This window comes from Seriola aureovittata, chromosome 22, assembly GCF_021018895.1.
Source record: "Seriola aureovittata isolate HTS-2021-v1 ecotype China chromosome 22, ASM2101889v1, whole genome shotgun sequence".
Classification (NCBI taxonomy): domain Eukaryota; kingdom Metazoa; phylum Chordata; class Actinopteri; order Carangiformes; family Carangidae; genus Seriola; species Seriola aureovittata.
In genome coordinates, this window is record NC_079385.1 from 11,993,543 (window position 1) to 12,020,461 (window position 26,919).

The 26,919-nt window shown below is 39.8% G+C and overlaps 1 protein-coding gene across 12 annotated transcripts in view; it reads left to right on the forward strand.

Moving 5' to 3' along the window:
• Nucleotides 1–26,919, forward strand: part of wnk1b (WNK lysine deficient protein kinase 1b) — a 90,476-nt gene that overhangs the window by 41,959 nt on the left and 21,598 nt on the right. For 7 of the 12 annotated variants that reach the window (XM_056366988.1, XM_056366993.1, XM_056366992.1 and 4 more), the window contains exons 4-18: nt 2,389–2,609; nt 3,628–3,785; nt 8,768–8,856; nt 9,690–9,829; nt 10,169–10,248; nt 10,402–10,674; nt 11,029–11,098; nt 11,930–12,123; nt 15,986–17,428; nt 20,136–20,228; nt 21,166–21,240; nt 24,112–24,369; nt 25,726–25,796; nt 25,971–26,124; nt 26,484–26,600. In XM_056366988.1, the coding sequence (XP_056222963.1) occupies nt 2,389–2,609; nt 3,628–3,785; nt 8,768–8,856; nt 9,690–9,829; nt 10,169–10,248; nt 10,402–10,674; nt 11,029–11,098; nt 11,930–12,123; nt 15,986–17,428; nt 20,136–20,228; nt 21,166–21,240; nt 24,112–24,369; nt 25,726–25,796; nt 25,971–26,124; nt 26,484–26,600 (3,436 nt within the window). The remainder of the gene's footprint in view (nt 1–2,388; nt 2,610–3,627; nt 3,786–8,767; nt 8,857–9,689; nt 9,830–10,168; nt 10,249–10,401; nt 10,675–11,028; nt 11,099–11,929; nt 12,124–15,985; nt 17,429–20,135; nt 20,229–21,165; nt 21,241–24,111; nt 24,370–25,725; nt 25,797–25,970; nt 26,125–26,483; nt 26,601–26,919) is intronic. The other 5 variants (XM_056366990.1, XM_056366989.1, XM_056366996.1 and 2 more) reach the window with 5 other exon arrangements.

A 26,919-nucleotide genomic window follows, 5' to 3' on the forward strand; every position in this document is an offset into this window, starting at 1 on the left:
CATATCTATGTATTAAGGTATGTGTGTTGAAAAGAGCACAGTCGAGTAATTGTGTGTAGATGTTTTGTGCAGTGTCACTCAAACATCGCATGCCACAGGGTTTAACTTGTCTGTCAGCACTGTTCTGACTTCAGAGAGTGGGAGACAGAACGCAGAGGAGAGAGGCGAGGTAGAGGAGTACGGGTAGGTAAAGGGGAGGAAGGTACAGAAGGAGGAAGAAGAGTGTTCTGTTTCTTAAGGGGTATGTGAGAAGAAGAAATAAATGCGAGAAATGCAGTGTGATGGAATTGGGGCTGGGTGTGAGGAAGAGGGATAGCTGTAAAAAGGTTTTAGTGTAAACACTCAAGTTTTGCAGATGTGGATTTTTCTAAAAAAAATTGCCCAAAAGATTATTTTCTGTCTGTTAACTTGTTCCATGCCCTGAAGGCAAACTCCTTGTGAAAATATGTGAATCTGTCCAGATATTTTGCTGTTATAAATTCCTCCGTATAACTTTTTTAAGACGGAGAGAAATGGTGGCCTATATAAGAAACAAACTCATCATTGAAAGTCAGAGGAGACACTTCACTGTATAATTGAGGAAGTGACAAAATGAAGGAGTTTTATTGTTATGAATATTTAATTGCTGTGCGTTAGTTTTCCGTCTTCTCTTATTTTGGAACTGAACAATAGGAGAACAAATTTCTAGGTATGCTCTACTAGTATTAACAATGCAGGGCACTGCTGCATTCAAATTATATATGGCAACACCTAGCTATATCACCTTTTTAACTGTACCTGGTGGAGACTATGTAGCATGACTGATAATCCTGTATAGCTACTTCATCCTAGAGCAGAAGAGAGGACACAATTCACATTGTTTATTTAGATCCCTCCAGTCAGCAGAGATGCCGCCTGACTTGCATTTAGTCTCCTCTGTATCTGAGGGTGTGTTCGATGCTGCTGCGGCATCCAATGAGAAATCACCTCTCAAGGCTTTCCGTGGGCATTGGGCTAATGATGGTTGTGGAAGCATCATATGCATTACTTCATCATATTTTATAAATTGATCATATGGCTTGAGTGAAAAGAAATTATCTTCAAAGTCACATCTAAGTATGGCTGTTATTAATTGTATTGTTGTAAGAACTGTAGTATTTCCCAGTAAAATTAAATGGAGTATAAGTATACTGTAGTACCTTAGAATGATGAGGTACAGCATCTGATTAAATGAACACAGTCTACTCTGGTAGCAGGACCCTGGGCAGATTCAGTCCAAGCTAAGTTTAAAGCTTGGTGATAGAATTAAATGCAGTAAATAGAACAAGGACAAGAGTATTTTGAGCTCTAGGAACCAAAGTGCTTTACTGAATAACAACAATTAACTCAAATCAAATTGCTCTTGCCAGTCTGATGCAGTGTAACTTACACGGACCTGCAGAGTTAAGCAAATCAAAAAGATGATGAGGAGCACACCTTACTTACCACGTCTCACTGTGTCTGTTTGGCACTCTACTTAGATTGCACTAAAGAGTATAATATAAAAAAAATAAATGTGTAAAGACAATAGACAACTATTTAGAAATTCTAACCCCTAAACCTCTAGAGAATTAGTCAAAAATAAAATAAAATAAGTAATAATGTAAAGAAAAAAAAGGTATGCAACTAATGTTTACCAAAAGATGAATGGACATTTGCACTGTTATGTGTCCCACTTTGACACCACATTAAAAAATCTTTGATGATGTTCATTAGGAGATCAAAAGCTAAAAATGTGACATGTACATGAGCTTGAAAAGGTTATAATTTGCTTTATGTAATGTAAAAATAGTGACTAAAAGACATGGTTAAAATAGTTAAATGCCGGTTCATGTATTAAGTCTGTGTCACTCTTGATGTTTTCAGGTGGTATTTATGTCCAGATTAAAATAGATGTCTCTTTTAGATAGATAAAATGCATCTAAATTATTTACCAGACAGACACCAGAATGTCTGTCAATGACTGACTGTCTTTTTTGTGTTTTTGTGTAGATTCATGTCTTTGTGAGAATTTATGATATATCCATGTTTCTACTGCGTCTATATCTTATCTGACTATGGTCTGCCGCTGGATGTCTTGCTCTGGTGGGATTTCAGTGTCCTGCAATAAAATTACCGTAGAATTCAAACAGTTTAAACTGTCATCACAGTAAAGCTAAAACTCAATTCAATGATGTTACACCATTTATAATATTTGCTGGTCTGCTTGTTTGGAGCATCTCTCAAAGAAGACAGTTATTATGTCAGGACAGAGGCCACTTGAACAGAACACACAGCTGTTGATTGGCCGTTACAGGGTTGGAACTGCCGCTCTCTCTAAGTTTTTGTTGAGTGACATGCTCTCCTCTGTCTGATGTCTTTGTCCTGCAGCTACCTGAAGCGTTTCAAGGTGATGAAAATTAAAGTTCTGCGTTCGTGGTGCAGACAGATCCTCAAAGGCCTTCACTTCCTGCACACCCGAGCTCCACCCATCATCCACAGAGACCTGAAATGCGACAACATCTTTATCACGGGGCCCACGGGCTCCGTGAAGATAGGGGACCTGGGGTTAGCCACATTAAAGAGGGCCTCCTTTGCCAAGAGTGTCATAGGTAAGAAGACGCATGTGCCCAGTGAAAACACAAATTCCTAACCTCTTGCATGCAGACATACCAGATGTAAAGTTTTAGGTTAGTTACGTTACATGTCCACACACACACGTTCTTGTATAAGCAAAGACGTGAACACAGACACGTTCTGTACACACCCCACACACCTACTGTAGATTAACTTTGCTGCTTCTAAAGGTCTGGTTGTTAAAGCATGCAGGTATTTGTAACACACACCAGTTAGTCTGCTGGTAAGAAAGGATTAAGCTGTCTGGAGATGTGACGGTTACATACACACACACCAAAGATACGCCACACACACACACACACACACACACACACACACACACACACACACACACACCCTGCATATGATACACAAGTGAAAGTGTCTGTTCTGCTCCATGTAATAACTTGGCTGCCTTTCAGTATTCCAGTTGACCACAGGTATTCTGGTTCACACATTTTCTTCACACACAGTACATGAATGCACATACTCTCATGCACTTTGGGCAAGAATGAGATGCTTAGTAAATCTCACAGCTGCTTTGTAGTAATTAGGTAAACCTCAAGTATGAAGACATCCACACTCAACAAACATTACTAGGCTACTATGTAGTACCTATATGGTGTGTTTGTAGCTTGTTTACTTAAATCTCATGGTGTGGAAGTATTGTGCCGTATGGCTGGTTAGCAAGAAAATACATGTAATGGAACCATCAGAATCTAAACAAGTATACAAATATTTGTTTTTATTCAGGACAGATTATATTCTATCTATGTTACTGCAAGTTGTAGAGACATTCCCACATGTGGAAACACTTAAAACAGCCAATTTAACACTTCATTTAACTCTCTCCATAGCAATGATGATCTATAGTTTGTGTTTCTTAGAGGGAAAAATAAAATAAAGAAATTCCTAATTACAGGACCTTAGATGTGCAGTATGGTGACTGAGTGATCAAAGTTATCAGTAGAATGCGAAATATCATTGTTTTTCCTCTCCTCTCCTTTTCATCAGGTACCCCAGAGTTTATGGCTCCAGAGATGTATGAAGAGAAATATGATGAATCTGTAGACGTCTATGCCTTCGGGATGTGTATGCTGGAGATGGCTACCTCAGAGTACCCCTACTCTGAATGTCAAAATGCTGCCCAGATCTACAGGCGGGTTACTAGTGTAAGTCTGACTCACCTGTGCAGTGCCTGTATGACAGAAAGAGTGAAATGATTTTTCTTTGGAATGCCTCTGTTCTGCACGCTGATACTGTGGACACGCCAAGTTTTGACATTCATGTGGTGTATCTAAAAGCCACGTTTGTCTTTTTTGTATCTAATCTACATCCTCCTCCACCCGGCTCTCTCTGCCACTCCCTCCCCACACTTGTTTACTGACTATATTAATAAGTTTGGCATGAGCTGCAGGAGATTCAGTCATATGACAGTGTTTTTGCACTGATTAGTCTCTCTCTTGTTCTCTAGCCCTCCCCACCTCTACTTTGCAAAATAAAAAAAAAATAACAGACGCACTAGAAGAACAAATCTTTGACTGCATTTTTTTCTCCACCACTAGAGAGCAGTACTGAGAAAACCTTGTCATGTCAGGCCAAATTTAATGTAAAGCAGTTTTTTTTTTTTTTTGGTCTTGGGCAAAACACTCGTTGGCCACATTCATTGGCCAAAGATATTGTTCTCACTGAGTTCAAAACAACTGCAGGGTAAAAAGAAAAATCACATTTTCAGCCAAAGAAATATCTTGCACGAAAACAAAAATTGAAATCAAATTTCTTTCTTGTCAATGTTCAGAAAGGCTCCAAAAGGCCTCTCCAGCACAACCGCTCACAAACTATATCAGCAAATCTCAATTTTTCTGGTGGATCTCTTTATTGACAGACAAAAAGCCTCTTGCGTCAACCCATCTGACTGATATGCTCCTAATTCCCCTTTAGTTTTTGTAACATTTCCAGACTGAGCTGAAATTTAGATGACAGTTGGCTGGAAACACTGAGAGTAAAAAAATAAGACAAAAAAACAGACAGAGAGGACAACAGATGCAATCATGGGCTTTTTTTAAATTAAGTGCTGCTGAGGTCATCACCCAACACACACACACACACACAGATGCAAGCTGTCTCCCTCCTTTCCTCAGGGGACTGAGTTCAGCTCTGTGGAGGCTGACAGTGATGGTTAATGGACCATTGGAATTTACTAGAAATCTCTCTCTCTTTTCTCTGTCTACCCTTCTGTTGTTCCTCTTTTCTCTCTTTTCTCTCTCTCTCCTATCACATCTCTTATTTCAGCTCGGTAAGCTTTATTTGAAACACCAAATCATTTTTATGTTACTGAAACAGTGCAAAAGAGAAAAGATGCTCAAGAAACGCGTGGGCACTTTTTACTTACTCGGTCGGTTAAATGCAATTTTTGCAATAGCACTCATTCCAAACAGAGGAAGGATTAACACCAGTCTCCTAAACAACAGAAATGCAGTGCTATTTATAGCTTACAGATGAGTGCAACATCCCCTTCAGCTAAAGCAAGCGCTGCTGTTACCTCTGGTAGTCGAGTCTTAACATTCAAATTTAATGGTAACTTAAGACACACGCTGGCAGCACTGGAATTTTTCCTTTTAATTTGTATACCAGAAATGAATACTGTGCTGAGTACAGTGTTAATTAATCTGTTCCAGACATGACCCTACCTCTACTTCACTGACATTATTTTAGACAATGATAATCAGACAAGGGCTGTAGTGATTAGTCTTGATAAATGTTATATTTGAAGTATGGTTATTTAAATTCTTGTGGTCACTCCATATGCTTTAATGTTCCAGTGCTTCAGTATTCAGTAATGGAACTCAGTGTCAATCCATACCATCTGTCTGCCTGTCTCTGGATCTCTCAATTCAATTTACAAAGCTTTATGGACAGAATAAATTCAGATAGTATATTTAAATCTGTGTGTCTGTCAGGTCCTCCCCTCTCCTTCCATATTCCCTCCTCTCACTCACACAAAAAAATGAAATTTCTTTCCCAATTTAATTAAACCATATTTGATTATCTTAGTGACCTCAGCCTCTGGGTTCACAACTCTGTGTGTGATGTGTTTGAGTGACAACTTAATAGTAGTAATCTCATCTACTGGAAGTACAGAGCATTTTTGCCCAGATTGTTGTTGTATTCATTCAGCAAAATCTTTAGTCAAACAGCTAACTTCAGTTGTCTGTAATCGTTATTGTCACAGACAACACACACACACACACACACACACACACACACACACACACACACAACACACACACACACGCACACACACACACACACACACACATGCATACACATGCACAAACTTGTGACAACCCCAGGATGCCCTAGTCACCTGCTTCCTTTAATTTTGCTGCCTAATCCGTGCTTCCAGCTTTCCACCGTTCATTGCTCCCTCTGTCTCTCCTCAGTTAACCCTTCAAGTTTCAACACCAGTTTATTGTAAATGAGTTATCGAGCAGTTATGAAACAGTTACCTGGTAATTTGGCATGTTTCCGTCTTCTCAGCTCACAGGATCTGTTGTTCCATTCAAATTATTTTAGGAACTTTTGCAGTAAAAAAAATTTCAGACTCTCACGTTGTCACCAACTGAATCTGAATTGGCTGCTTGATCTGTCAGTTGACTGGTGGTCGGGGCTCCTTAAGGGGTCACAGGATAAAATTACTGAGGCGTTGTCGATTAACGGGAAAGGCAAGCGGAAAATATTTATGCTACACAAAATTATATTCATGTGAATTAGTGGGTAATTTTTAATTAATTTATCATTTTAATGGCGTCACAAGCTAAACAGTTTGGGAATTGGCCTAGCGTGTGCAACAAAGTGAAAATGCACTTCAATAAACATTTTAACTGCATATATAGTTTATATTTTCATTGAAATATTTCACTTTTTTGTATAATTCTTATAGGATCTGAGGTCCTTTGTATTATCCTGTATGACTGAAAGGCTGAGAGAGCCAGGATTGTGTAGATATTCTTTAAGGCTCATCCTCTAATACCTTGACATACAATGTTGTTGACGTGCTTCATGGTCCCTCTCCTTCGGGAACATTCCTTACCTCCAGTCAACCTTGTTAAACTAAAGTCTAGCTTTCTCTAACTCTTTCTCTCTCTTTCTCTCTCTCTCTCTCTCTCTCTCTCTCTCTCTCTGTCCCTCTCCCTCATCCTCCCTTCTTCTGTCAGACTTAATACCATTACTTCCTCCATCAGTCCTAATGTTGTTTGGTCCGGGAATCTAAGTGTGTGTGAGGGAGGGAGAGAGGGAGGGAGAGAGGGAGAGAGGGAGAGAGGGAGAGAGGGAGAGAGGGAGAGAGGGAGAGAGGAGAGAGAGAGAGAGAGAGAGAGAGAGAGAGAGAGAGAGAGAGAGAGAGAGAGAGAGAGAGAGAGAGAGAGATGGGGGTTCTTATGTAATGGTGAACTGGGGGGGGGGGGTTGCAGGAGAGAAACAGGCCAAGAAAGTAAAGGAGGAAGGGACGAGGCTGGAGGAAAGAGCAGAGGGAGGTGGTCATTTGCTGGCACAAACAGGTTGAGATAAACAGTCAGTCCATCTGTCTGGCAAGCAGTGACTTTAGACTAAAAACTTTTTTCAAAGACATCTGTCAGTCAAACAACTCTCCAATCCACTTGTCTGAGTGCTTCCTTGGTAAGTTTTTGCCCTTTATTTGATCATCTATCATTCCACCAAACTATCATTTAGCCATTTTATAGTGACCCAGCCAACAAGTCATTTAGTTATAGTTACTGTGTTGTCTCTTTTACTTTTGGTTGCTCTTTTCTTTTCCTGCTTTTCATTGCTTTTGATCTGCAATCATATTTTATGAGTTAGTTTGTGCATTTATACTTGATATATCTGTTAGAAAAAGTTAAAAAGTTTTCATTTGAGTTAAATTTTTGTGTGTTGGAGTGATTATTTCACCTACATTTCAGGAGAGCTCTATCAGCTCAGAAAGTGATGATGGACCAGAAAGTTTATTGACATTTTATATGTCCATGCAGGTGTTTGACAGATTGAATGAATGTTTCCTGGAGTATTTTATTGTCACTTGCCCCTCTTTCTTTATTCAGATTTTAGGTTCCGACCCCTACTTGTTCCTCTTTGCCTCAGTCTCTATTTTGTTCCTCCATTAACAGTGTTTGAACAAATGTGCTGGTTGTTAAGATGCCTTGTGGTGAGCTGTGTAGTTGAACTTCTGTTCAGAGGGAGGCTTCTGAATGGTGGACCCATAATTTAATGTGCCTGTAGAGGTTCCTTGGCCACAGTCATACACTTTTTTGGCACTTGAAAGTAACCTCATTTCTCATAGCATCAGTCAGCACTTAAACCCTGCATCGCACTGTGCTGCGTCATGCTAACAGGCTGTTTTATATTTTGTCTTTTACCTGTTTTTAGTGCCTTTACTAAAAAAGACAGAGTGGGTTCTGGCTGATGGCTTTTTATTAGTGTTATTCTTCAAAATGTATTTTAGTATTCTTCAATGGCTCTGAAAGGTTGTGTTTAATTATTTATTCCTGAGAAGTCATGCATTTGCATTTATGTGGGAATTAACCCTGGACAAAACTATCACTGGACAGGCCTACAAAGTTAAACTTTATACAACCCTGTTACAGCAATATATTCTATTAGTATGACTTGTTAATTTGGATTACAATGTGTATTTCACAGATTTACTACAGTTTAATTGAATTAACAACAGTAAATGTTGCAGTATATAATAAGAAATTGGCATCCATCTTTAGTTTCATTTGTTAATTCATTCCTGTATTTTATTTGTCCTGTTTTTTATGTTCCTATATTGGAAAGTAATATTTTCTTGTGCATAATTTTATTCTGCATTAGATACAGAGACAAAAACAAAAACAACAAATCCATTGTAAATTCTGGAACAAAATGACCTTCAGGGCTTCAGAGAATGAATTACAGCACATGTATGTACAGTATTTTTGTGTGTGTTCAGAGATGGCAGGCTAGGTTAAATCTCTCCTGTGTACAAGTGACAAAGAGCAAATCTGTGTTTTAGTTCTTTCCAAACTCCAGCAAGTTTGTCTTCCCTTCTGTTAGTCTCCTTGTCTTTCTTCCTTCCTTGCCTTCACTGTGCTTTTCTCTTTGTGTGATTTTGCAGGGAGTGAAGCCTGGCAGTTTTGACAAGGTAGCCATTCCTGAGGTGAAGGAAATTATAGAGGGTTGCATAAGAACAAACAAGGATGAGAGGTGAGTCACACAAACACAAACTGGCAACGCCAAATCTGGATCTGTTGACATATAGCGATTTCTTTTGGATTTGTATTTCTGGAGGTCCTGTAGGCTTTCATCATATTTTTGGATTCACACAGAATATCTGCATTATGTCTCTAAAAATAAAATGACGTGGATCATGCTACCATCACTACACCCAGGAATGTTTGATGGTAGAATTCAAATGAGTTTTATGATTGAATTATATTGTACACTAGAAAGACTGAACAGTAAAATCCTCTTTTCTCTAAATCCTGTTCTAACTCACAGCTTCTTGGTCAGAAATAAAAAGTGCTCTGTTCTCTCTCCACATGCCGTAGCTCTGCCAAAAATATTCACCATAGCCTCTCGTCTACTTCTTTAGAAACTTGACCAAAGCTAAACCTTCTCCCTCTCTTGCACTCTCTCTCCTTTTATCTTCTTTTTACTTATTGTACAAATCCAGTTACCCTGGTCTTTTGGTAAAGAACAGTCATCTGATTCATTGTCTGTCACCAGCAACATTGGTGTTCAGTTTTAGGATTTCTTAGGGGTTTTTTTTCTACAAGAGCCATTAGCAGCTCACAGCCCACAAACTAAATGACACAATGTAAAATATATGTGGAAGGCTGTCTTTGGGCTAAATGTTGTCAACATGTTTTGATTCCCAGCAGATTAATGAAACACCATGTCTCTCCTGTTAGCTTATAAGTTGGACATTGGCTCACAAGGCATTTGCAGTCTTTTTATCTTTCAGTCTCCATCCATGGCTCTTTCCCACATTTATCCTCTGTCCTAAATCGATGTCTTTTTCGCTCTTGTTCCTGTAGGTATGCCATAAAGATCCTGTTGAACCATGCATTCTTCCAGGAGGACACAGGGGTCAGGGTTGAACTGGCAGAGGAGGATGATGGGGAAATGATCGCCATTAAACTTTGGCTCAGGATAGAAGACGTCAAGAAGCTCAAAGGCAAAGAATTATTTTATTTCACCATCTGATTAAAGTCTTATATATATATAAATATATATGAAAGACATTTTAATAGGAATATCTTTTGTCATTCCTAAAGTCTTGGCCAAAGTCAGTGCCATTGTAAAACACCTAATAAACACATACTTAAACTCTTTTGTCCTGATTTAGCAAATATTAATGTGTATCACCTTTTTTTAGCTGTTGAAAAATCACAATTTAACTATTGAAAAATCAAAGCACTTATTTTGTTTAATAAAATTATGTTTACACTATAGATTTTATTAGTAACAGACAGCCAGCTGCCGGACCAGCAACCTATTCATTATTTGTTTTTAGGCAAATACAAAGACAACGAAGCCATCGAGTTCTCTTTTGACCTGAACAAGGACGTCCCTGAAGATGTGGCCCAGGAAATGGTAAGTGTGAAGGAGGAGAGAATTCAATGGAGGGATGAATGGTGGGAGGGAAGTAATCAAAAGAGAATAGACTGAAGGCAAGGATATTGGATAGAAAGAACTGTATGGTAAGAAGAGATAGATGTTTGCTAATGAGAGTATCTGTCCCCTCAGGTTGAGTCTGGATACGTTGCTGAGGGTGACCATAAGACCATGGCCAAGGCTATCAAGGACCGTGTGTCTCTGATCCGAAGGAAGAGAGAACAGAGGCAGCTGGTACGAGAGGAACAGGAGAAGAGAAAACTGGAGGCAGAACAGCTACAACAGCTGCAACAACAACAACAACAACAACAACAGCAACAGCAACAACAACAACAACAACAACAGCAACAACAACATCAACAGCATCAACAGCAACAAGAAACACTCAAAACTTCACACACACAGGTTTGTAGAATTTGTTTGGAAGTCAGTTTGTTCGTATATTTTACCTTTTGTGAGATTGATTTGATGTTGGAAAAACAGACTGATCAGGAGTTAGTAAGGATGTTTTTTCAAAGTTTGTTAAGTTTGTAAGAAAACAACGACAACAAATGATTTAGCCCTACGCATTTATCACAAGATCAAATTTAGTGCCATTTTCCCCGGGCACTCGCATAGTCCTTATTCTAGCTGTGATATTCTATATTTGAATGTTGACTTGTGTACATTGGGAGCATGTAATATGTGTAATGTAAAAAAAATTGAGTTTTTTTCTGTTTTGCTTCCTTTAGTTTAACCTTAGCTTGTGTGTGTTTACAGGCGGAGGCAGAAGAGACTGAAGTAGAGCAGCAGCAGCTTCACTATCAACAGACCGGCATCTCACACACATGTAAGACATACTGCAAGCAGCAGTCGCAGTAAATACAGTAGACCTCTGCATTGTTATATCCTGTATATGTATTTCTACCCGTGCAGACCCTTGAATTCTTTAACACATGGCCTTGAGATGATCAAGTCTGTGACCTGATGAGTTTTTATTAACACATAAGACCATATTTAAAAAAAAAAAAAAACAATTAGTATGTATTTTAATTACATCTTATTTCTATGTTTGAGTCATAAGAACAGTAGTTATGAAAATGTGTTTCAAGTTGTTTTGATATTTATATATTAAGCATATGTAATGTATGATTTAAAGCCGGGTTAGGCAGAAATCGAGAAAAGCCGGAATTTGTAGATACAGCCGCCCTCCTCCAGCTCTCCACTCACGTAACACAAGCAACACAGCTGCAGCCGTGAGCCTTTCGCTACTGTTAGCAGAAGGCTAAACTATTAGGAACATTATGCATATCTACTCATCGCCTGCTTTCATGGTAAATCTACCTACACAACAACATACATGAGAATGAAGTTAGCAGCCCGTTACCTGTCCATCCCTGAAATTTGATGTTTTTTGCCCATTTAAGCCAAAAAAATTGGCGTATATATCTAACAAAACATTTTATGGCAGTGAGGTCCATAAGTTGTACCCTTTATGAACAACCTGTGCTTGACTGTGGCCTGTGCATTTTGTCAAACCAGCAGAAAAATCACTTGGATATGAAGTGTATGAATGGAGATATGAATGTGTTTAGGTTATTAGACTCTAGAGATGTATTAGCATGATGAGGGAGGGGGGAAACAGTTACCCTCCTGATATCTTAACATTTTTCTCTCTTAGCTGAAGGAGCTATGGACAGCGGCCAGGGTTCCTCGGTTTTCTCTTCAGACTCCCCCCACCTCGGTCAGCTGACTATGTCGTACAGCTGCCCCCCTTCCACCCAGCCCCCCTCCCAGCCTCAGACCCCTTATCCCTCCACCCCCTCTGCTACCCCGCAGCAACACCCAGGCTACGCCCAGCTGCCACAGCCAATGGTGAGTTGTGATGTCGTCCAGATGTGAGACTATGCACGTGTAGCTTTTCATTTGCACTTTTGAACACATGTATGCGTGGTGCCGTGTTCACAGATGTGCTGAAAATGACTCATCAGTTTGAAGTGAGCGCTGCATCATGTTTTGGAGTGGGAGTGAGTTGGAATGATTGCAGTTGTGTGTTGAACGCAATACATGAGAGCATGCTGGTGATTGGTTTTTATTTGGAGATGATGACCTTTGACCTGGAGCAGCAGAGTACCAGAGGTTACTCAGTGAGGCATGTCACCTGTGGTATTGTGCAGATTTGTCAAACACAATATTTTAGCCATTTAGACAATGAGTTATAACGCAGTCTGATATTTATTTAAATCTTCAGGCATCTACAGTGTAATTGAGCTAGTCCGTCAATCACTTATTTACAGTATGCCATCCATTCAGTTTCTGTTGAGTTTCATCACAGAAATCATCATTCACTGCGTCTTTAGCCTCAAGATGTATCTCTGTCCCTAAGTCCTGCTGTTATCAGCCAGTTACCTCTTTCTTTCTCCTTCCCTCAAACCTCATACTGATGTTAAAATCCATTTTTCTTTATGGTCCCTCATCTATGCACCTGCATCTGTTGTTTATTCAGTTTCTATTCATTTTGTTATAATTGTTATGTTGTATATTTCTTTGTTTTGATATTTTTTAAATTGTTTCATACATTGATATTTGCTTGGATACATATCAACCCACACTTCGACTCTTTATGGCCCATGGATATTTTTATGTACCTTCTTTCATTCACTCAGGGAAAGTCTCCTGAGCATATTTTCTATTTTAACCATAATCTTGGTGACCTTTTAGCTGCCCTGACAAATTCCTTATTCAATGGCACCTTATAAGTAGTTGCTAATGGAGAGGCGAATATTTCTCATTTAATTTTCCACACAAGACCTTTCCATCTGGTGACCTTTTGGCTACAAATATTGTTCCAGAATACCAGCACCCACACTGACTGATTTATTGTTGAGCTGGATGATCATTCCATTTGTAGGCTGATTGAATAATTCAATTACGTTTTTTTTTTTTTTTTTTTTAGATATGTCTTTGAAGCAACACAACATTTCTTAATAGATTTATTTCCTCATCAGATATCATTTCTTGGAGCCAGCAGACTTGGTTTATTGTATTAAATAACAACTTAATGATTTATTTGGATAATCATCCTTCCTTATGCAATGTTGTGTTTATTTATTTTTTATTTTGTTTTAAATGATATTGACGTTTCTTTTGTCATTGTTGTGTTTCAGTTTGTCTTTCATTTGGTCATAAGAATTTATGAGTCTTTGTCAGCACATTTTGCCCCGTTAAGAAATTTGCTTTTGGAAAGATTTAAACTTCCTCTAACAACATCACTGGTGCATTGACCTTCCCTAAGAGAATTATTTTCTCTCTAAATCTTTTAATAATTAAGTAGTTGTTATCTTGCTTCCTAATTTATTCTTATTATAATTATGGAACATAACATCAAGTATTTTTTTTAACAAAAAATTGAAGGTCAAGACTGTAACTATTTCTTTGGTAACTTTTTTTCAGTCACATAGTTGATTTTTTTTTTTGTGCGTTTTCTTCACTTAATCTCTGAATTTTCATGTTCATCCTGTTACTGGTGTTTTCTGTTTAAGTAATTTTTTGTATTTTATTTTCTTTGTGTTTGTTTTTCATGTTGATCCCACCCTTTTCCATCACCGCTCCCTGTACAGCCTGCATCACGCCTTCGTCGAAGTCGTAGCATGTCCGTTTGCGTCCCCCCCTCCTCCTACTCCTTTTCCCATGCTCCTCCGCCCCTTGCAGTTCCTCCAAAGCAGCCCTCCACCCCTCCTCCAGATCTGTCCTCTTCGTCCTCCTACATCAACACCTCCCCCTGCATGCCTCTCGCTGCTGAGAGGGATACATTCGCTGGGCGCCTCTCCAAAGCCCTGGAGACAGTCCTACCCCTTCACTCTGTCTCCTCTGTGCCCAGGGCCAGGCAGCGGAGGGCCAGCCTACCTGCCCTGTTCTCCACCCCTGTAGGTTCACAATCTTAATCACCAGGAGGCAGAGGTGGTGAGAACCAGAGAGGAAGAAAGAGAGAGAAAGATGAAGGGCATGGGCCACACTGGTGTCTGAAATTAGAGATAAAAAGACTGCTAAAAAAACTTTTTTTTTCATTCATTATGAGAGTGCCCATTGTCGCTGTAAATGGAAACCCGTGACAAATTAAATGTACTATTCAAGTACCAATTATTTGTTCTAACTGATGGATGACACAACCACATAGAATCGGAAATTTAATTTATTTGTGAGTTAATTAAAAGTGCAAGTTAAGAAGCTGGAGCAAAACATTTTGAACTTGTTTAGTAAAACTGTGGCATTCCTAGTCCCCTTTACTGAATATTGATACAGTGTGTAGTCTTCTATAATGAGAGCGAACTATGGAGCAATGACGTTTAAACTGTGTAGGTTGAGCCGTTACTGTAATCTAATTGTACAAGATTAAATCAGTCAGATTAACTATATTCTAAATTTAAGGCATTCTAAGTGGCACCTGTGTGAGTAAGTAGATTAATATGACCTCAATCCTTCAGACACTGCTGTGAGTCTGTTGTTCTACCCATCCATTTATCCATCTTTCCCTCTCTTTCTCCCCCTCTCTCTCTCCCTCTAATAGACCACCTTGTGATTATACTGAATACAGAATGACTTTCTTGACCCTTAACTTCACTCTAAGATACAAATGCCTAATATCCTGTGCATCTGCCATCAGGAGCTGCTCATTTGGCAGCCAAAATTATTAAAATTGTCGTTTTCAAGGGGAAATTAGTGTAAAATATTAGCCATTAGAAAGTTGCTTTATCCGAGATGTATAGAAACAATTAAGAATAAATGACATGGCTTATACACTGGAACAGGTGCCAGGTTTAGTAGCACTTTTTTTTCTGTGCTAAAAGCTGCCGGAGCCTTCTCTCTTGCCTTCTCAGTCTGTTTCTGTAGGTATTTTTTGGGCATGAAGATGTACATGCAAAAATGCATGTTGCACATGCCATAACCCTCAGGAAACATTGATCCTTTTTGGACTGGCAAAGAAAAAAAATATCAGCGTCACACCATTAATCAGTCATTCTGCTCTCTCAAAATTAGAATCAGCTAGTTAAAATAAACCTATTTCTAGTGTCTATTCTTGGATGACATGTGTAAAACATTTATAAAAACATTCTGCATCCAAATCCCTCATTCAGATTTTGTCTCAAAAGCAAAATGGAAGCAACTTATCTGTATGCTTGGTCAAAGTGACGTAGACCCATGCCTTGAATTATTTATATATATATATTTTGATCCATTTGATTGAAGTTGCTGGCTGCAGCTGCTCAGTTAACAGGTCAGCAGAAGCTTGCAGGGACAAGATGAAAGTGCAGATGCGTCAGGATATTGTTGATCTTAGAGGCAGCATTTGGCCTCTCCTGTCTTTGCATTTATGTCTCCTCTTTCTATCTATCTGTGAGCTATCAGTGTGTGTGTGTCTCTCTTTCTGTTTTGTCTTTGTGTTGTCACTTGTTCTGTCAGCCTGTTGTAACCAGCTTTGTATCTTTACATTACAAAATTTCTTCATCTCATTACATCTTTCTACAGTTTTTCGGTATATTCTGTCCTGTGTTAACCACATCATTTTGTTTCTAGTGTGTAGAAAGAATATATGTCATTTTTTCTCTTTGTATTGTTTTGGAAGGATGCTCTTTTTGACTATTTGACTATTTTCTCCATTCCATATGGGCCTTTGCTGTGGTTCTCTCTCTCATTCTCTGGGTTTCATTCTTAAATCCATTGTATCTCATTGTCGCAGCAGCATTCAATGCCACACCCCTACAGCGGAGGAACAAGCGCAGGAGGAGGAGCAGGAGGGAGCATTCCCCTCCCAACTCTCCCTGACCCCCCTACTATTTTCTTCCCCTCCATCCCTGAGCGTCCCATTTCCTTCTCGCCTCCACCCACTGGGCCTCCAAAGGCCTACAACACCCAGCGACGCAAGAGTACGTCCATTCTCGAGGCACACACCCGACATTTCCAGCCTGCCTACCCTCGCTATGGGAGCAGCCTGCACCCCTTTTCTGGGATGGAGGGTGTTGAGACCCCCTCTCTGTTTATGATAAATCCTGGTTTTGCAGCAGCTGCTCAAAGACTTGGCGTTGCGGAGCCGCTGCACCTCCCAGGACAATCTGACCCGAGTTTGTACGGCTATAAAGACATGAGAGCAGAGCATGAGGAAGCAGTGCGGAGATTAAGTCTAAATCAAGCTGCCTTACTGGACCATTATGAAGCAATGGCCTATGGAGGATACCCAATGACTGCACACCAGCTTGGTCACTTGAGTTTCCATCAGCAGAGGCAAGCAGCAGCTGCTGCTGCTAGTTTGGGTTTTGATCCTGGTCCTCCACCTCAACCAGGGTTCCTGCACCCTCACATCATGCAAAGAATGAGTGCACACAGTCCAATCCCTCCACCCTTACCTCCCATGAGTGCCTCCACTGGTGGCTCTGTTTCTTCTTCATCATCTGAGGGCTGCTATCCTCCACCACAGCATGCTTCCCCATCTGCCTTTCCTATTTCTGCACCTCCAGTAATGTCTGACGCCCCACCATCTACTGGAAGTGTTTTTGAGTTCCATTTAGCTGCCGCTGCCGCTGCTGCAGCTGCTGCTGGAGACCCAAGCCTCCTGGCATCCAGACTTTACCGGGCCCGAAGAAGCTCCATGGACCTCCCTCTGGAGGACAACACTGGAACTGGATCAAGTGGTTCAGGCACGTACAGCCGTCTCCAGCCGGTGACAGAAGAGCTGTACTCTTATGTCAGTCCTGAGCTCCCCTTACCTCCAGGAAGCCTTCTTCTTCACCACACAGGTGTAACCATAAAGGACAGAAGCCCAGAACCTTCTAGTGACTCTTTGGCCTCCTCTGACGCAGGAGAGTTCCAGTCACCCCCTCCCCCACCGCTCCTCCCCACATTTGACTCCTCAGCCGCTCAGTCCATCCCTCATTCATCCATCACTGCGCTCTACGATTCATCAGGGGGAGTGCATCCCATAGATCCCCAGGGACATCCACCCTCCATGCAGAGCTTTCTCCCTCCCACCCCATCCTCCGAGCTCCCACTTGGGGGAGCATCATCAAATCATCTGGAGTCTCTGATCCAGAGCGCCTGGGCCCGGCATGGAGGGGTGGTACCTTCCCAACCCGACATGACATACCATGAGTCACTGCTGGCCATGCAGGCCGCTAACCCCACTCTGGTACTGAGTTTAGACCTTAAAAACATCCCTAGACCCCTGGGTCAATTGCTATTGTAAATTACATAGTTGCTTTTTTAGCAAATGTTTGCCATGAGCTGCCAATTGATGGATATATTGTAATTGCTATATTAGGTTATTCTGTGCTCTTTCTGTCTTCTTTGATTGCAAATTTTATCAATTGCATCGGTTGAAAATTTTATAATCATGGCGACTGACCTCTAACATTGTGAAGACAGTTAATGCATTCATTTTCTTCCCCCACCTTGTGCCAGTAAGGTCATTTACCAGTCTGCAATTTTGAAATATGAAACTTTAGAATAGTAGAATAATTAAAAATGTAAACCATCAGGTAAAATGAATCATTCTAGAAAAAGTACCATTAGTTAATTTATAATAGTAATTTGACCCAGAGGCAGTCACACCAGTCCCTGTTGTTTTTATACATTACCCACCCAGGAGCCCAGTCTTTGGTTGTGATTTTAACCCCCTCCAGTCCCATCAAGGCCACAGAGAGAGTCTCATGGTCTGCCTTCATAATGTCCCATTATTCATTCCTTGACAGTGTTTGCTTATAGAAGAAGAATTTAGAGACATGTTTGTCAGCGGCTTGACTTTTGTCAGCGCTACCTCAGTAAGGACTTACACAGACAGGCACCACCCAGATGTGCACCACCCAGAGCACATCTGGGAAAGACCAAGACCAGAAACATTTGATTTGAAGTCCAAAACATGAATCATTATTGTCAGTCAAATAATAATTAACTTAAAAAGCGACATTCAGAAGGTAGTCTTTGAGACACTCTCCAGTGTATAAGCTTTATAAGCAAACAGTCTAAGCCCCTCTTTTGTGTCTTTATGTTGTGTATTTCATTTATTTGTCAATATGAGTAAGTAATATTTTGTGTGTATGTTCATATATGAATGTATATGAGAAATGTGTGTTTGTGCAGGTATACTGTATGTATGGTATACTCTGGATTTACTCGTACAAATCCAAAGTCCATTTGATGGAAAGATCAGCATAACTGCCACTTGACAAGCATTTTATATGTAAAAACTATCTAATCTATATACTGTAGACATCTACACACTGAATAGTTAGTTATGAATCTACAATGAATTTTAATAAATCATTGAGATATAATAAGGCTTGTGAGACTTTGTTGATTTGTACGGACAAACACACAGAAACATACAACAAAACTGAGGGGGCTTAGACAAACCTGGCGATGTAACCGTGCAGAGAGACATTTTATTTGTGTATTTTAGATTCTTTCTTTTGAGTTGTGTTGTAATTGCTGATCTTGGCTTCAAGTCATTTCTTTATTTTAGCATATTATGTTGCCATTTCCTGTTCAGACTGGAAATCAACTTCCCATACAGGGTTCAAAGGTTGCAGTTGAAATTCATTAAACCCTTAGAATGCTGATATTATCATAATACTATGTTTACTTTGAACCACTTAGGATCACTGTCCTTTCTTTTCATTTCTTCAATCTTTGTTTTCTGTCTTTTGTTTCATGATATTTATCTTCAGTTCTTGATCTTTCTATACATTTGATTTATTCAGTTTCTGTGCTGTGAAATTTATGTGACTGCCTATGATGTTAGAAAAAGGTAGGTGGAAGTATGTGTGGTGCAACTATACTTAATTGTAAGCTCCCACCAAACTGTGAGGATGAGCTTCATGACAAGTATAATGTTGCATACAACCTTCTAAGGGTTAAGTGAGATCGGTTATAATTGCCTGTATCCTGTAGTCAGTGTTGTAGATCATTAATAAAATTCAGGTAGAATAAGTACAGCTCTGTACGACTTGATGTTCACGAGAAATGGACCAGGATCAAAAATCAAATGCAAATGAATTGAACCTTTCTGGAAAGAGAAAGGAAACATATACAAGATTTTATTTTAATAATTAATTTGTACGACATTTTAAACCAGAACCTGATAAAGGACTCTTGTGAAAATAAATTTCAGAGTGTTTTAGGATAGATCATAAAGTGATCTGAGGGATCTAAGCTTTCTTTAGTAATTTTATCAGGTAATGTGGCATCTGCCACTGAAATCAAACATGACTCAAGTACCAAATATTATTGTACCTTGGTCTCTAAAAATGCCTTTGTTTGAGAAAATGGCAATAAGAGGTTTGAAATCTTCAATCTTCATCTTTAAGTTCAATATTCCAAGTTTAATGTCTGGTGTCCAGCTTCTACTCTGTGCTTCAATGATTGTGTAACAGCCACTTATTATTACTGCCAATCACGTAGGGCCTGACCTGCATGTGAAAAAAACCCTGTACTTACACCCGGCCTAACCCCAGTACAATGCCCGTACTGTTCATGCTACACTACAAGCTGTGTGTATGTGCATATACATACAGTAGGTGCTGGTGTGCATATATCTGTTGCCGGACAGATACATATGTGTTGTCGTGTCTGCGTGCATGTGTGCATACACAAGAAGAAAATCTAGACTAAAAACTGATCACTAGAGAAGAGACTGCAGAAGTACCTTGTGTTTGCACTCATGTACAGTTTCTGATCCGAAAAGCTATAAACATGTTTTGACTTTTTTTTTCTCTCTCTCTCCTTGTTTCCAATCTCCTCTTGATTTCTCACCTTTGCCCCCCATCGTTTCACATCGTGCAACGTCTCCTCCTCTCTGTCCATCTTTCTGTCTTTCTTTGTCTTAATCTGTTTCTAAGCAGCAGATTCAGACTTCCACCCCCCAGCCCACAGTGGGAACCCCCCTAGTCCCTTCCAGCTCCCAGCCAGCTCCCCCTGGGACCTCCCAACAAGTAAGACTACAAGAAAAACAACAGAAGGAAACCAGTAAATTCAAGTCACATTTTCTACATCCAGACTTTTTTTTTTACTTCTCTTCCCTTTTTCTCCTGACATTATCAGTTTTCACACATTTATGATCCCTTGATGTCTAAACCCCATAAAGATAAAAATAGATCCCACCCTATTTTTGTGCTTATACAGTAATGCCTTCTATGTCGGCTTTCTCTTTGAAGTTGTTGCCTTTGCCTCAAGGTAACCACTTCCACAGAGCTGGCACTTTGCCTGCAGTAATACCACAGTCTTTTTAAGAACTTTTTTGCCCCCAGCACACACCACTGTTATGAACTAATTGCAGCTTTAAACTGATTTGATTGAGCATGAAATTGGATGTTAATTGGAGATCAAATGTTTTTTGTCAGCATAAGATAGAATGTAGTAATTTTTCTTTTTTTGAACAACTAAAACAGCCAATCCTGTGTGTTATGTTCACCATGTTTACATAACAGTTGCGTTCCAAGCCTTTATATATCTTTATACATTTTATAAAAGATTTTTTGCTAATTTTGTGAGAGTGATATCATAACATTAATATCTCATTTAGGAACGTCTTCAGATTGTTATCTTGGTCAAGGTCAACAAATAAAAAGGGAATTATCAATAAAGGGGATGAAATAGAACTGAATGTATTGAAATGAAACTGATGTTCCCCAGCTGACATTTTACATATAATATTCTTCTTTTCATAACTGGGATTTGAGTTTATCTGGGTTATTATAAGCAGGACGTGATCGGGAACTGCTCCAGTTAAAAAAGGAACAAACCAAAAAAGGATGTTTATGTGCATGTAAATGTTTACATTTACCCTCACAAACTCTTTCTGTGTGTGTGTGTGTGTGTTGTGTTTGTGTTTGTGTTTGTGTTTGTGTTTGTGTTTCTGTTTCTCACCAGGTCATTTCATCCAGTCAGAGTAGTACATCAATTCAGAGCCCTACGCACTCAACTCTGCCGCAGGCGCCTGCACAGGTACAGCAATGCTTTTAATTTCATTATAAACGGAGCACAATACTCAAACACATTCCTAATGCGCTCAAGCTGGCACTAGTCCCTGGAACACATGTGCTGGACTGAATTCAGTATCTGCTATTTATGTCCGCATTCATCTTATTGACACACTTCCCTACCTACATGTTTATACATACAGTAATTACGCACATTTCTAAGCTGAAGTGACTCACACCACAGAGTTAATGTATGTTCCAAACATCTCTCTGTTGTTTTCCCATATATTTTACAGTAGAGGTATACATATGTGGGAACATGGAGGCCTCAGAGACAAATATGGACATGTACATACACAGACTTTTACACATACACAGTTTGTTGATTAGCTCCACATTCAGTGGAAACGTGGCAGCGCTACATAAAATTTTGAAATCTACCACTAAATTTATACATGGATGTTCAGATTCTCAGCAGGAGGATCTTTGGAGGTGCCTATATCAAATGGCTGGAGCCTCATGTACATGGTGTGTGGGGAAAAGGCTGACAAATATTCCTCACAATCAATGACATGTACACAGGCATAAATACACATAAATAAACAGATGACTTGTGGACAATAGTCTCTAAATGTCTCACAACTGATCAACACATCCTTTCACACACCAATCACACACCTTTTATTTGACTTTCTGCCCTTCAGCCAGTTTGTTAATCATGTTACCAGTAAACAAATAGAAAAGAAATTCAAAGATCATGTTGTCATTCTTGTTCTAAGTGTAATTATTCCATGTTTTGCGCATCCTGAATTGGTTCTTTTCTCACTTTAAACTTATTCTTCAATTCAGTTTGTTTCTTCTATTTTTCTTTCCATTCTCTGGCTCGCTCATCGGCATGCTGCCTGTCTATCACCGGGTTTGTTTTAACGTGCCTACTTATGGGTCTGTATGCATGTATGTGTGTTTGTGTATTTAGTTGTGTGACCTCAGTCCGTCTCCCAGTATAGAACACCTTTATTTTCTGTACCAAGTTGCTCATCTAGCTCTGGTTCAGGTACAGTGATGTATCACAGTGTATGTGGGTGTGTAGGTGCCTGTGTGTCTGTCCTTATGTGTACCTGTGTGTTTGTATGTGTGTGTCTTAGTGAGTAATTATGTATCAACATGATTAGATTGGTGAATGTGTTTGACCTTGAACTGAATATTGATAGGCAAATGAATCCCTCTTTTTTTTTTTTTGATTTTTGGATATAGCTCTGCCTTGTGTTGACGCCCATAGTAGTTATCCTTTGTTCACCCAAAGATGTTCATATCAACCACCTGATTAAAGCTTAGGTAATATTTCAAGGATCAGAACTGATGGACAGTGAAAGGTTAATATGGGAAACAGTGGGGAAAAGAGGAATCTTGAAATGTGTATACATGAATGGTCCAGTCCAATATCCTGTATGGTGTGGTACTGAAGAAATATAAACAGTATCAGTGTCTTTAAGATTGTTGCCACTTTTATGGACAGAACACATTTTGTAAATTGAACTGTGAAGGAGCAGATACTTAAAATAAAAAAAATATTTCAGTCATGTAATGATTAGTGGGGGTTATAACAGCATCTTTTAAGTCAGTAGTGTATATAGAGTAGCAGAAACTTCTGGTTCCCAAAGGTAGATGTTTGAAGCATTTAGTGATTGACCACCTCAAGTAACAGAAATTCTGCACTCCTTGAAATACAATATTTATCTTTTGAGTTGATGTGCATTAATAGACAGTAAAAATAGTGTGTATGCTACTGAAGTGACTATAGCATGCAAAGTTTTGTTTAAAAGGCAGCAAATTCCAACACATTTGGAGGTTTTTGGTCACTTACCTTTTTTTGTATCTGCAAAATTGATTTTGACAATTTTTACTAGTATGTGCTCCAGTTGTTATTCTCTTAGAACCAGTGTTGTAATAATACTCTGCAACATAGAGAATACCAAGAACTTTTAATGCCTCCAGCAGAATGTAAGTATTTCATCTATGTCCCCCCAGCTTTAATTCTACCAACCTAGTGCAGACTAGCAAACTATTTATGTCCGTATTATCACCAAATCCTGACTTCTAAGGCATCGATTCATAGGACATTTTTTCCCGAAGTAAAGCAGGTGAGCTTAAAGACTAACTTCAGCACAGCTCTTTAAGTCACACTGTAAAGAAAGGTCTATATAGCCCTGTGTCCCCATGTGTTATATGGTATTGAAGAGTGTTGCCCATCTGCATTGCACAAACAATTTGCTTGGATTTGCACCATCTTCGACACTGTGCCGTACACTGTCTGTAGAAGTTTTATTTGTGGTTGCATGGTCTTAGACTGGTGTGTGTTTCACACGATTGTCATGTCACAAAGTTTGTTGTTTGAAGAGCTTGAGACGTTGTTATTAATAGACTTGATCTATGTTGTAGTTGTCTTACTCGGAAAACAGCTTGTTGAGGGTCTCACAGTCAAACGTGTCAGTAATGGGTCAGTGAACTATGGATGGCTCTTTCCTCTGGAGGCTTGATTTTAACATGATTTATTATTGTGATAAATGAAGACTCACAAGCTGACAGATCTGTTATCTGCTCTTTTTCAAGGCACATTCATCTTTTGATGTGAAGCCTTTATTGTATTTTAGACGAAACAACAGTCAAACTAAAGACCATCCTCAGCTCACTGTATCATTACCATGGTGATTGATTCTGTCTGTGCACAGCTGATCACTAGGCGGGTTTATCTACTTCGTCAGCTTCACTGTGACGTTGCTCCTTTCCTTTTCTCACTTTTTACCAACCCTCTCGCCTCATCTGCTCTCTCCGTCCCCCTTCATTTTCCTTTCTGCCTCTTCCTCTTCCTCTTTCATGCCCTTCCTCCTCTTCTCAGCCCAGTGTAACTCCGTCTACCTCTACCGTTTCCTTGGTGACGCACCCTTCTCCGTCACCATCCCTTCCTATTACCATGCCAACACCGGTCGTGGCTTCCCCACCTTCTCCTCTGCCACTCCCTGTTGGGGTGGTGCCTACTATTGTTTCCCCTCCTCCTCCCGTGCCCACATCTGTGCCTCAGCCATTGGCCACCGTGGTGCCAATCATCAGTGTAGTCACCGCCCCGCCTGATACTCCCATGGAAGCCCCTCCCCAGGTACTGGTTACAGACGGTCGAACCTACCAAGTGGATGTCATATCCCTGTTCAATGTACTCAAAGTTCAAAGTTAAATGCTTCAGGGTGCCGTGACTGGTCCCCAAACTTGATTTAAACCAGAGCATTGCTTCACACAAATTTTTTTTTCGTGGCGTCCCCTTCTCATTATAGGTAACTCAAAAAAATAGTAGTATCACCTTAATCAGTGGTTCTTAGCTCTGTTTAAAAACAAATATTTCCATCACTTGCTCTGACAGTCACTATTTCAGACTACACTATGTCTGGAATGTGTGTCTTAACTATGTCTTAACTGTAGTGTAACTGCATATTCAACATGGTTTTGAAAAGGTTATTTTTTATTTATTTTTTGTTTTTTTATGGGTTTTTTTTAAAAAACATTTTTATGTTTGAAAACTTGCACTGTGTTTTATGCAGTGGAACTGATAAGGTACAATTTTGATAACGGAAAGTAAAAAATTCTGCAGCATCCATTCTTAGGGCATCCCACTTGGATCCATATTTGCTCTCATTTGTCAAAGCAGTATTTGTCTACGTTGCATGTCATGTTCATAAATTTGAGTGATAATTAATGACGCACCAGTGGTAAACAATTTTTGTCTAATTTTATGATAGCTATGATTCATAGGTGGTTTCCAGCACATTTACTCAAAATAACCAGTTTGTCGCTTCGTGTTGAACAGTGGGTGTGGTTTAGTTTGAGTGTTGCAACATTGATTTGTTTATCAGTGAAAAAATCCACAATCAAGTAATGACTGTTTGAAAAGTTTCCTGGGTTGTTTGTGCAATGTCACTAAGCCAGGGAAAACATCTGTTAAAATTGGTGATTGGTCCACAATTAACTGGTGTTTAATAGAATCACTCTATCACTGTCTGCAGAGTCCAAGTGCCGGCCTTGGAACTCACTTGTTTTATTATTTTTAGGTCATCATTTATGGACCTTACCTATGAGACCAGGTTGCATGTGTTATTGGAGATACTGTATGCATCAAATATATGCGAGACAATTTATTTTCTGCTTTTTGGCAGTTCTTGCTTTGCTTCTTTTGTTCCATGCTCTAGTTTTAGTTGTTGTTCGACCCAGTTCCTATGTGATTTGTCTTAAGTCTGCTCTTCATATTTTAATTCAATTGAGTTGTTCTTACTCTAAAATCATGAAGGTATTGCTTGCAGTCTACTCAGGTTTCTCTCTTACTTGTGTCACACTTTGCTTGTATTTCATGCTTTCATGCTGTATTTCCTTTCCTTGAAATTTCCCTGGTGTTGGTAGTTGTGTTGTTGGTGATTATACTGAGTGAGTATGTATGTGCATTTTCATGTGCCTGTGTGTGTTTCAGTCTGCCTCTCAGTCTTCAGAGCTGTCCCAGTCCCAACTACAGCCACCTCAAGTTCTCTCATCCATAGAGAGGTAATAAATGCATGCACAAGCAAACACACAATTACTGAACTGGCACTGCAATCCTCAAACAAAAGCAAATGTTCTTGATCACATTCAGTCTTTGTGACACTTTCTCACACTCAGTGCCATTTACTTCTCTTTTCTCTTATTAAATTTGGCTTCCATTTCTCCTTTGTACCTCAGTGGCCACTCTGAGACTTCAGGTCTGAGTGACGGCAATGAGGGAGGAGGGGGAGGTCGTCATGAAGGGCGCTCCACCAAGCGTCATCAAAGACGCTCTGTACGAAGTCGATCGCGCCATGAGAAGATCTCCAAGGCGAAACTCAATGTTCTCAATGTAATAGCACATCCCATAAATCCTATAATGTCATAATTAAACATTAAATCCTCTTTTGTACTGTACCCACTAATGGGATTTATTGCTTGTTACAGTGTTATGAGCTGCAGTAAAAGTAATGAAAAACATCTAATTGAGACACTCATCTGTTTACATCCTGCCTCCTTCTTTCTAATTGTGTTTTTCTCTCTCTCTCTCTCTTTCTCTGTGTGTGTGTGTGTGTGTGTGTGTGTGTGTGTGTGTGTGTGTGTGTGTGTGTGTGTGTGTGTGTGTGTGTGTGTGTGTGTGTGTGTGTGTGTGTGTGTGTGTGTGTGTGTGTGTGTGTGTGTGTGTGTGTGTGTGTGTGTGTGTGTGTGTAGATCTCCAACCGAGGGGACAGGGTAGCAGAGTGTCAGCTGGAGACCCACAACAGGAAGATGGTGACTTTCAGGTTTGACCTGGATGGCGACAACCCAGAGGAGATCGCTCAGATCATGGTGCACACGCCGTCTCTTGTTTCATTTTCTCCACCACCCTTTTGATTAATTTACTCTCTCTCCTGTCATAGTGATCTGTTAACGGCTCTGTATTAGGCTGGAATATGTTTCACATGCCAGTGTGCGTGTCTTCTATCCTTTGTCATCTGAAACCACTGAAGTACACATAATTGCTTTGCTCTTGTCCTCGTGCTTTAATTTAGAGAGTTGTCACCAGGCTCACTCATGATGCAGAATTACACCTCTGTGGATACACACTGGCATCGGAGGCGTGAACCAAGCTATTGCTTTGTTTCTGTCACATATTATTCACAAACGT